The 12,046-nt window shown below is 37.5% G+C and overlaps 1 protein-coding gene across 1 annotated transcript in view; it reads right to left on the bottom strand.

The window, feature by feature from the left end:
* Positions 1 to 12,046, bottom strand: part of spg11 (SPG11 vesicle trafficking associated, spatacsin) — a 62,522-nt gene that overhangs the window by 30,628 nt on the left and 19,848 nt on the right. Inside the window, exons 15-17 of the mRNA XM_016467291.1 lie at positions 2,568 to 2,763; positions 1,409 to 1,597; positions 239 to 345 (exon numbers count right to left, since the gene is read on the bottom strand). Of these exons, the coding sequence (XP_016322777.1) occupies positions 239 to 345; positions 1,409 to 1,597; positions 2,568 to 2,763 (492 nt within the window). The remainder of the gene's footprint in view (positions 1 to 238; positions 346 to 1,408; positions 1,598 to 2,567; positions 2,764 to 12,046) is intronic.

Below are 12,046 nucleotides of genomic sequence, written 5' to 3' on the forward strand. Positions count from 1 at the left end.
ATTACTTCCATTTAATTTGAGATAAATGCTTATATTTATTTTAACACTATAAATATTTGGTTATTTTTCAAGAAATTAATTTCAAGAATTAATTATTTTCCACTGAAAAATTAAAAGCATCAGTTTATATACCTAAGATACTGTCACAAAATCTTTCAGATGTCTTGAGATAAACTGACGGACAGCTGTTCTATGGTTTTAGAAAACTATTTCCACAGTCACATAAAAATACGCTCACCTTTAAGGTCTCTGGTGATTTTCTGTAATTTCAGCATCATCTCAAACCAGGGGAAACTCTCAAACAGGTTTCTGTCGGTCAGAAGCGGGCAATTCCTGGGAGTTAACCTGAAAAACACATCCACAATGAGACGAGACGAGTCCTGAATGTCCTGCTGAAAAACATCTCACAGAAAAGAGCTTCATAAATAATTTATAAATAGTTATACAAATAAAAAAATTAAATGGAAAAGTTTCATAAATGTATGACTAATAATAATATGAATTAAAAATAATTAAATAAAACAAATAAAATAAGAAATTAAACTAATAATTATGTACACTGTATTTCTGGAAAGATCTTCATAAAAATGAATAATAATAATAATATAAATTTAAAAATCTAATTAAAAGAAAAAAATAATAGAATAAAAATAATTACATTACTTAATATAATACAATATACAAAATAAATTTTATATGGAAAAGAGCTTCACAAAAAACTTAATAAATACTAACTTATTAAAACATGTTATTAAATAAAAATAATATTATAAATTGAAATGTCAAAAGCTAAAACAAAAATGATTAAATAAACAAATAATTAAACATTTTAGTATATTTACACACACACACATACAAGTTAATAAAAATTATGATGTTTGTTAGTTCACAGTTCATTTACTAATATATAACTAATATTAAAATATATTGAGGTGCTATGTGTGGTTTTAACTGTGATTATCATGATTTAAATGTATGCTACTATCGGAGACCAATGATTAATAAAAAAATAAATAAAATCAGAATAATTCAATTTAACCATATAAAAATGAGGTTGCTACAATTTTTAGAGATGTTACTGATTTTGATAATGAACAAAAATGTACATCTGCATCCTAACTCAAGCTACTATCGAATGTGCATTTGTAAGAGACAAAAAAGTGATATTATTATTATTAATATTACCAGGCAACCCAAACTTGTTTCTTGATTTGAAACAATGTCACTCATTAGAACGTGCAGAAACTAATTTTTTGTCTGGTTTCAACAAACTTTCACTTTGGAGCAAAAATCTGGCCTTAAACTTGAAATAAATAAAGATTTGACATTTATCGCGATAATTATCGATATCAACTGATATGAAAAAAAAACAGTATGGTGATAACTTTTTGGCCATATAGCGTCTCACCTGTAGTGCTCCAGGTAGCAGTAGAGCAGGTACTGCAGGCTGTTCTCCAGACAGTGCAGGACGAAGCGCTGGTGAAACTCCTGTGGGACAGGAGGATCATTCCCATGATGCATCACTCCTCCGGCTTGACCCAGTCGCCATAGCAACTGCTGGAAGTCCTCCATCTCCGACTGCACAAACAGGCCCTGTCTGAACACAAACAGACTAACATCAGTGCTTTGAGCTCAAATAAATCGATGCATCGCGAATCGAGAACTGATGCAGCATCGATTCTGAGATTCTCCCAATGCATCGCGATTCTTTCTCGAGTCGATTCTGAGCTTAGTTTTGAACACTGCATGCTTTAGACACAGCCATACTCTGCTCATTTCCAAATCCTTACACACACTTGAACCTAAAATAATCGTTCATAAAATTTGAAAAGGTTGAATCGAATTACAAGGGTGTTCACAGTGGGCTGTGTTTAGCATCATAAAAGCATTCTGAGCCGAGATTAAATTACAGACTCAGCCGAACGATCTTCTTCGTGAGCATTTGAGTGAGCGGATAAAAACTAGAGTAGAGCATCATCTGCTGTAAAAAACTAATCTCAGAATCGATTTCAGAGAGAATCGCGATGCATTCGGAAGATCTCAGAATCGATTTATCGTCGCAGCCCTAGTCAGTTGTGACCCTGGAGCACAAAAGCAGTCATAAGGTATATTTGTAGCAATAGCCAACAATACATTGTATGAGTCAAAATTATTGATTTTTGTTTTATGCCAAAAATCATCAGGATATTAAAGTAAAGATCATGTTCCATGCAGATATTTTGGAAATTTCCTACCGTAAATATATCAAAACTTAATTTTTGATTATTAATATGCATTGCTAAGAACTTAATTTGGACAACTTTAAAGATGATTTTCTCAATATTTTGATTTTTTTTGCACCCTCAGATTCCAGATTTTCAAATAGTTGTATCTCGACCAAATATTGTCCTAACAAACAATACATAAATGGAAAGATTATCTATTCAGCTTTCAGATGATGCATAAATCTCAATTTCGAGTAATTGACCCTTGTGACTGGTTTTGTGGTCCAGGGTCACACACACTAAACATGCTTCCAGTCTCCTCTGGATGTGTTTGTATTTGGTGTGAATCTGAGCGGCTCTGACCTGGCGAGCAGGGCCAGGATCTGATCACGCAGGTACCGTCCGCAGCGGCTGCTGTGGTTGATGACGTGCGGTGCGAGCACAGGCCAGCGGGGGATGTCAGCCGTGGTCGAGCTGCAAACCCACGCCGAGGCTCGGACACCATCGTGCAGAGAGGTGAGATACGACCACAGAACAGCGGCATCCCACGAACCCTGAGCTACAGCACAACAACAAACACATCCTTACCATACAGCACCATATCAAACACAACAAACACATCCTTACCATACAGCACCATATCAAACACAACAAACACATCCTTACCATACAGCACCATATCAAACACAACAAACACATCCTTACCATACAGCACCATATCAAACACATCCTTACCATACAGCACCACATCAAACACATCCTTACTATACAGCACCATATCAAACACATCAAACACATCCTTACAATACAGCACCATATCAAACACATCCTTACCATACAGCACCACATCAGACATCATTACCATACAGCACCATATCAAACACATACTTACCATACAGCACCATATCAAACACAACAAACACATCCTTGAGCATACAGCACCACATCAAACACATCCTTACCATACAGCACCATATCAAACACAACAAACACATCTTTACCATACAGCACCATATCAAACACATCAAACACTTCCGTACCATAGAGCACCATATCAAACACAACAAACATATCCTTACCATACAGCACCATATCAAACACATCATTACCATACAGCACCATATACAACACAACAAACACATCCTTATTATACAGAACCATCACAAACACAACAAACACATCCATATTATACAGCACCATATCAAACACAACAAACACATCTTTACCATACAGCACCATATCAAACACATCAAACACTTCCTTACCATACAGCACCATATCAAACACATCCTTACCATACAGCACCATATCAAACACAACAAACACATCCTTGAGCATACAGCACCACATCAAATACATCCTTACCATACAGCACCACATCAAACACATCCTTACCATACAGCACCATATCAAACACATCCTTACCATACAGCACTATATCAAACACAACAAACACATCTTTACCATACAGCACCACATCAAACACATCCTTACCATACAGCACCATATCAAACACATCCTTACAATACAGCACCATATACAACACAACAAACACATCCTTATTATACAACACCATATCAAACATATCCTTACCATACAGCACCACATCAAACACATCCTCACCATACAGCACCACATCAAACACATCCTTACCATACAGCACCACATCAAACACATCCTTACCATACAGCACCACATCAAACACATCCTTTACCATACAGCACCATATCAAACACATCCTTACCATACAGCACCATATACAACACAACAAACACATCCTTATTATACAGCACCATATCAAACATAACAAACACATCTTTACCATACAGCACCGTATCAAATACAACAAACACATCCTTACCATACAGCACCATATCAAACACATCCTTACCATACAGCACCACATCAAACACATCCTTACCATACAGCACCACATCAAACACATCAAACACATCCTTATTATACAGCCCCATATACAACACAACAAACACATCCTTATTATACAGCACCATATCAAACACAACAAACACATCCTTACCATACAGCACCATATCAAACACAGCAAACACATCCTTGAGCATACAGCACCACATCAAACACATCCTTACCATACAGCATCATATCAAACACAACAAACACATCCTTACCATACAGCACCATAACAAACACAACAAACACATCCTTACCATACAGCACCACATCAAACACATCCTTAGCATACAGCACCATAGCAAACACATCCTTACCATACAGCCCCACATCAAACACATCCTTAGCATACAGCACCATAGCAAACACATCCTTACCATACAGCCCCACATCAAACACATCCTTAGCATACAGCACCATAGCAAACACATCCTTACCATACAGCCCCACATCAAACACATCCTTAGCATACAGCACCATAGCAAACACATCCTTACCATACAGCCCCACATCAAACACATCCTTAGCATACAGCACCATAGCAAACACATCCTTACCATACAGCCCCACATCAAACACATCCTTAGCATACAGCACCATAGCAAACACATCCTTACCATACAGCCCCACATCAAACACATCCTTAGCATACAGCACCATAGCAAACACATCCTTACCATACAGCCCCACATCAAACACATCCTTAGCATACAGCACCATAGCAAACACATCCTTACCATACAGCCCCACATCAAACACATCCTTAGCATACAGCACCATAGCAAACACATCCTTACCATACAGCCCCACATCAAACACATCCTTAGCATACAGCACCATAGCAAACACATCCTTACCATACAGCCCCACATCAAACACATCCTTAGCATACAGCACCATAGCAAACACATCCTTACCATACAGCCCCACATCAAACACATCCTTAGCATACAGCACCATAGCAAACACATCCTTACCATACAGCCCCACATCAAACACATCCTTAGCATACAGCACCATAGCAAACACATCCTTACCATACAGCCCCACATCAAACACATCCTTAGCATACAGCACCATAGCAAACACATCCTTACCATACAGCCCCACATCAAACACATCCTTAGCATACAGCACCATAGCAAACACATCCTTACCATACAGCCCCACATCAAACACATCCTTAGCATACAGCACCATAGCAAACACATCCTTACCATACAGCCCCACATCAAACACATCCTTAGCATACAGCACCATAGCAAACACATCCTTACCATACAGCCCCACATCAAACACATCCTTAGCATACAGCACCATAGCAAACACATCCTTACCATACAGCCCCACATCAAACACATCCTTAGCATACAGCACCATAGCAAACACATCCTTACCATACAGCCCCACATCAAACACATCCTTAGCATACAGCACCATAGCAAACACATCCTTACCATACAGCCCCACATCAAACACATCCTTAGCATACAGCACCATAGCAAACACATCCTTACCATACAGCCCCACATCAAACACATCCTTAGCATACAGCACCATAGCAAACACATCCTTACCATACAGCCCCACATCAAACACATCCTTAGCATACAGCACCATAGCAAACACATCCTTACCATACAGCCCCACATCAAACACATCCTTAGCATACAGCACCATAGCAAACACATCCTTACCATACAGCCCCACATCAAACACATCCTTAGCATACAGCACCATAGCAAACACATCCTTACCATACAGCCCCACATCAAACACATCCTTAGCATACAGCACCATAGCAAACACATCCTTACCATACAGCCCCACATCAAACACATCCTTAGCATACAGCACCATAGCAAACACATCCTTACCATACAGCCCCACATCAAACACATCCTTAGCATACAGCACCATAGCAAACACATCCTTACCATACAGCCCCACATCAAACACATCCTTAGCATACAGCACCATAGCAAACACATCCTTACCATACAGCCCCACATCAAACACATCCTTAGCATACAGCACCATAGCAAACACATCCTTACCATACAGCCCCACATCAAACACATCCTTAGCATACAGCACCATAGCAAACACATCCTTACCATACAGCCCCACATCAAACACATCCTTAGCATACAGCACCATAGCAAACACATCCTTACCATACAGCCCCACATCAAACACATCCTTAGCATACAGCACCATAGCAAACACATCCTTACCATACAGCCCCACATCAAACACATCCTTAGCATACAGCACCATAGCAAACACATCCTTACCATACAGCCCCACATCAAACACATCCTTAGCATACAGCACCATAGCAAACACATCCTTACCATACAGCCCCACATCAAACACATCCTTAGCATACAGCACCATAGCAAACACATCCTTACCATACAGCCCCACATCAAACACATCCTTAGCATACAGCACCATAGCAAACACATCCTTACCATACAGCCCCACATCAAACACATCCTTAGCATACAGCACCATAGCAAACACATCCTTACCATACAGCCCCACATCAAACACATCCTTAGCATACAGCACCATAGCAAACACATCCTTACCATACAGCCCCACATCAAACACATCCTTAGCATACAGCACCATAGCAAACACATCCTTACCATACAGCCCCACATCAAACACATCCTTAGCATACAGCACCATAGCAAACACATCCTTACCATACAGCCCCACATCAAACACATCCTTAGCATACAGCACCATAGCAAACACATCCTTACCATACAGCCCCACATCAAACACATCCTTAGCATACAGCACCATAGCAAACACATCCTTACCATACAGCCCCACATCAAACACATCCTTAGCATACAGCACCATAGCAAACACATCCTTACCATACAGCCCCACATCAAACACATCCTTAGCATACAGCACCATAGCAAACACATCCTTACCATACAGCCCCACATCAAACACATCCTTAGCATACAGCACCATAGCAAACACATCCTTACCATACAGCCCCACATCAAACACATCCTTAGCATACAGCACCATAGCAAACACATCCTTACCATACAGCCCCACATCAAACACATCCTTAGCATACAGCACCATAGCAAACACATCCTTACCATACAGCCCCACATCAAACACATCCTTAGCATACAGCACCATAGCAAACACATCCTTACCATACAGCCCCACATCAAACACATCCTTAGCATACAGCACCATAGCAAACACATCCTTACCATACAGCCCCACATCAAACACATCCTTAGCATACAGCACCATAGCAAACACATCCTTACCATACAGCCCCACATCAAACACATCCTTAGCATACAGCACCATAGCAAACACATCCTTACCATACAGCCCCACATCAAACACATCCTTAGCATACAGCACCATAGCAAACACATCCTTACCATACAGCCCCACATCAAACACATCCTTAGCATACAGCACCATAGCAAACACATCCTTACCATACAGCCCCACATCAAACACATCCTTAGCATACAGCACCATAGCAAACACATCCTTACCATACAGCCCCACATCAAACACATCCTTAGCATACAGCACCATAGCAAACACATCCTTACCATACAGCCCCACATCAAACACATCCTTAGCATACAGCACCATAGCAAACACATCCTTACCATACAGCCCCACATCAAACACATCCTTAGCATACAGCACCATAGCAAACACATCCTTACCATACAGCCCCACATCAAACACATCCTTAGCATACAGCACCATAGCAAACACATCCTTACCATACAGCCCCACATCAAACACATCCTTAGCATACAGCACCATAGCAAACACATCCTTACCATACAGCCCCACATCAAACACATCCTTAGCATACAGCACCATAGCAAACACATCCTTACCATACAGCCCCACATCAAACACATCCTTAGCATACAGCACCATAGCAAACACATCCTTACCATACAGCCCCACATCAAACACATCCTTAGCATACAGCACCATAGCAAACACATCCTTACCATACAGCCCCACATCAAACACATCCTTAGCATACAGCACCATAGCAAACACATCCTTACCATACAGCCCCACATCAAACACATCCTTAGCATACAGCACCATAGCAAACACATCCTTACCATACAGCACCATATCAAACACAACAAACACATCCTTACCATACAGCACCATATAAAACACAACAAACACATCCTTATCATACAGCACCATATCAAACACATCCTTACCATACAGCACCATATCAAACACATCCTTATCCTACAGCACCACATCAAACACAAACACATCCTTACCATACAGCACCATATACAACACATCAAACACATCCTTACCATACAGCACCATATCAAACACATATGCACATGTACATTTGCAGAAAAGATCAAAATACAAACATAAAAGAGATACAGTAAAACAAAGTAGCTACAATAACCAGTTTATGTTAAAACAAAAATACAACAATAAAAAAAATCAAGGAAAGGCCCTGCACAAATCTGTTTTGAGACTACTTTTTAAAAGTGCATAATGATAACCTTTGACAATGTTTAATTCAGGTGCGAAAAGAATCAATATTTATAGCGCATGAGCACAGAGAGATTTGAGAGTGCACAGGACACAGTTTGAGTGAGAGGAGACATGTTTTAAGTACGCGTCCGGTTTTGTGCGAGAGCAAAGGAAATCCGTGCGCGAGCGGAGAGATTCGCGCTCGCGCATTGTATTAATGTGCTTTCGCGCTACAATAATGCGCTCTCGACATTTGTCATTAAAATAACGCCATACATCCTTACCATACAGCACCACATCAAACACATCCTTACCATACAACACCATAGCAAAAGAGAACATTTCCTTCAAACCTGCTTCATTTTATGAAAAATGTTATGTATAATTTCCAACTATATATATTTAAAAGCTCTTTTATTTATAAAGCTTATTTTTTCATTGTTGGAAATTAAGAATTAACATTTAATTAACACATAATATTTATTATTGTGTGTATATATGCAGTATAAAAATTTATTTTTTAATATTTATTAATACTATATTATATTAATACTATAATTATAAATAATTTTATGTAAATGTTTAAATATTTTTTGTACAGTAAGTTATACAAGTTTTGGTATACACATCTGTATACATTTACATTCAGTCATTTAGCAGACGCTTTTATCCAAATACATACATATATTTACATTTTATGTACATTTATTTTACATACATATAAATATCACCTCAAAATAAAAACCAAGAAATAATAGTTTACATTTTACATAAAGGCATTAAGGTTTAAAAATAAATAAATAAATTCAAGCTAAATTAGCATAATGCAAAATGTAATTTATTATTTCTTTCTTTTTATTTTGAGGTAAAATAAAACCTGGACAAGTTCTTGACAGGTTTGTGATCCTATTAGAATATAATTCTAGAATAATAAGTATTTTAATTAAATAAAATGAATTAAATGATTAATAATAATAATGAAATAAAAACTAATGAAATTAATTACATTAATAGTAATTAATTTGCAAATTTTCTTTCATTTTTAAAATTTTAATTAATTAATTTGAATGAATTTTATAATCCTTCATTTTTTCTTTACAACATTCTCACTTTTTGAAAAAAAAAAAAAAAGTGCAAAAAAATGTTAATAGTGGTTTAAAAAAAACGCTTAATTTGCAATATGTAATCAAAATAGTTTGTCTTTACATTGTAAAAAAGGCAACAGATGGTTAAACAGATGTAAGAAAGAAAAACAAATCGAGAATGCAAATAAACACATGAAAGAGGACCAATCACAATTCAGTATGCAATATGATGATTATGTCATCGCTTTCCGATTTTAAATGCAAAACAAAATAAAAAGACAGAAAGAGAATTTGGGGAGTAAAATGTAAATGCAAATGCAAAAATGTAATTTATTATTTATTGCTTTTGATTTTGAGGTGAAATATGACTTGTTTTGACACAAACTTGACAAATTAATAAAAAAAAATTAAAAAAAAGTTCTGCGTGTCGGAAATTAATTTTAACCTGAAAAAGTAACGTAACGCATTACGTTCCATTAAAAAGTAACTAAGTGATCAGTGTTGGGAAGGTTACTTTGGAAATGTAATAGGTTACTGATTACAAGTTACCCTACTTAAAACGTAATACGTAGTGTAACTATTTCAATTATTAAAGTAACTGATTACATTTGATTATTTTCTACATTTCTAATGGATGTTTTCAAATGTTAATCATTTTGAAACATTTAAATCAGGCAGGGTTAACAATAGTACTCAACACTGATTACTATCAGACTCTCAAAATCCTTCATTACTTGAATTAAGATTACAATAATTAAATTTTAAAGCACAGCGACCACAAGATTTTAGCGCCTCTTCTTACTTTGAGATAGTTCTGAGGTTAAATACAGATTTAATATCATAACAAGAAGTAGTTTAATAGCTATGATACTGTTTTGAAATCAAATCTTTGCATAGCCGTGACAGAAAGCACTAGCATCTAACAATGCCTTGGAAAAAAACAGGTAATTAAAAAAATAAATAAAAGCATATACATAAACAAATAAAACCGTTATTGAATAAGCATGTGTCCTAAACTCCTGATACATTGGTTTCACTGCAATTTATGGAAGAAATCTATTAAATCTGTATGTGGGTGTGTGGAAAAAAAAAAAAATTGTTAACATTTTCATAAGTAACTGTAATTTAATTACACATTTTTTCTCAATAACTGTAACTGTTTACAGTTACATTTATTTTGTAATTAAATTACGTGTAACTAGTTATTCCCCAACACTGTAAGTAATGCAATTAGTTACTTTTTTAGGGAGTAACTCACTATTGTGATGCATTACTTTTAAAAGTAACTTTATAAAACGGAGAGTTCCGGTCCTTGATTCTGATTGGCTGAGCCGCGTTCGAAGCTGTTGTAAATTACTCTACGAACACACACCTTTGTTTACGTCTGTGTGTTGCTCGGCAACCACTTTGTTGCAACCACAACTGATTCTGAGGAACTACATTGTTTGGTGGAAGAATACTGTTTTTATTTATATCATTACACTTTATTTGCTCTGTTTTATTCTGTGAAACCTTACTACGTATATGGAATAACCGTTTTATAAAAGCAATAAGCCCCGTGAAGCCGTGGTTTACAGTGAGTTTATAACAGCTAAGGGGTTTTTAGGCACTCTAACAACGCCCCTTAGCTGTTATAAATTCACTGTAAACCACGGCTTCTTGGGGCTTATTGCTTTATTCCCCAACACTGCTTGCGTGACTCTTGAAGTGTTGAGCTGTGATGAACTGACCAGGCGGCTGCAGTCGGGACAGAAGGATGGAGCTCTGCGTTTCTCTGTCCCAGTATCTGACCCAGTCCAGACGCACAGGATCCAGCAGAGAGCTGCAGGAGGACGAGTCCGGTTCCTGCGTGATCTCCTGCAGCAGACGCCTGCTCTCGGGATCAGACCGGCTCATCTGAAGAACCCTGGACACAAGATCCCAACACCTCTCATTCACCTGCCACGCCCCATAAACCAGGGTTCGAGTCCAGCTCGCAACCAGTGTTCATTTTACAGCAAATTTTGATTTCGTCAGTCTTTCGACTAAAATGCCATTTAGTTTTAGTCATATTTTAGTCATCTGAATTGCTTTAGTTTATTCTAGTTTTAGTCGACTAATACAGTAAATTTAATGGGTTTAGTTACAGTGCATTTATTAAGCATTTCTTTAAAATTTCCAAACTCATTATATAGGTTTGAGATTAAGGTTATATCATGATAGACACCGATTTAACTGCGGTGACACACAACATGCCTTTATGTTAAAATTAAATAAAACCACTTCTCATAAAGAACAAGAACCCGG

This window comes from Sinocyclocheilus anshuiensis, unplaced genomic scaffold, assembly GCF_001515605.1.
Source record: "Sinocyclocheilus anshuiensis isolate Anshui unplaced genomic scaffold, SAMN03320099.WGS_v1.1 scaffold688, whole genome shotgun sequence".
Taxonomy (NCBI): domain Eukaryota; kingdom Metazoa; phylum Chordata; class Actinopteri; order Cypriniformes; family Cyprinidae; genus Sinocyclocheilus; species Sinocyclocheilus anshuiensis.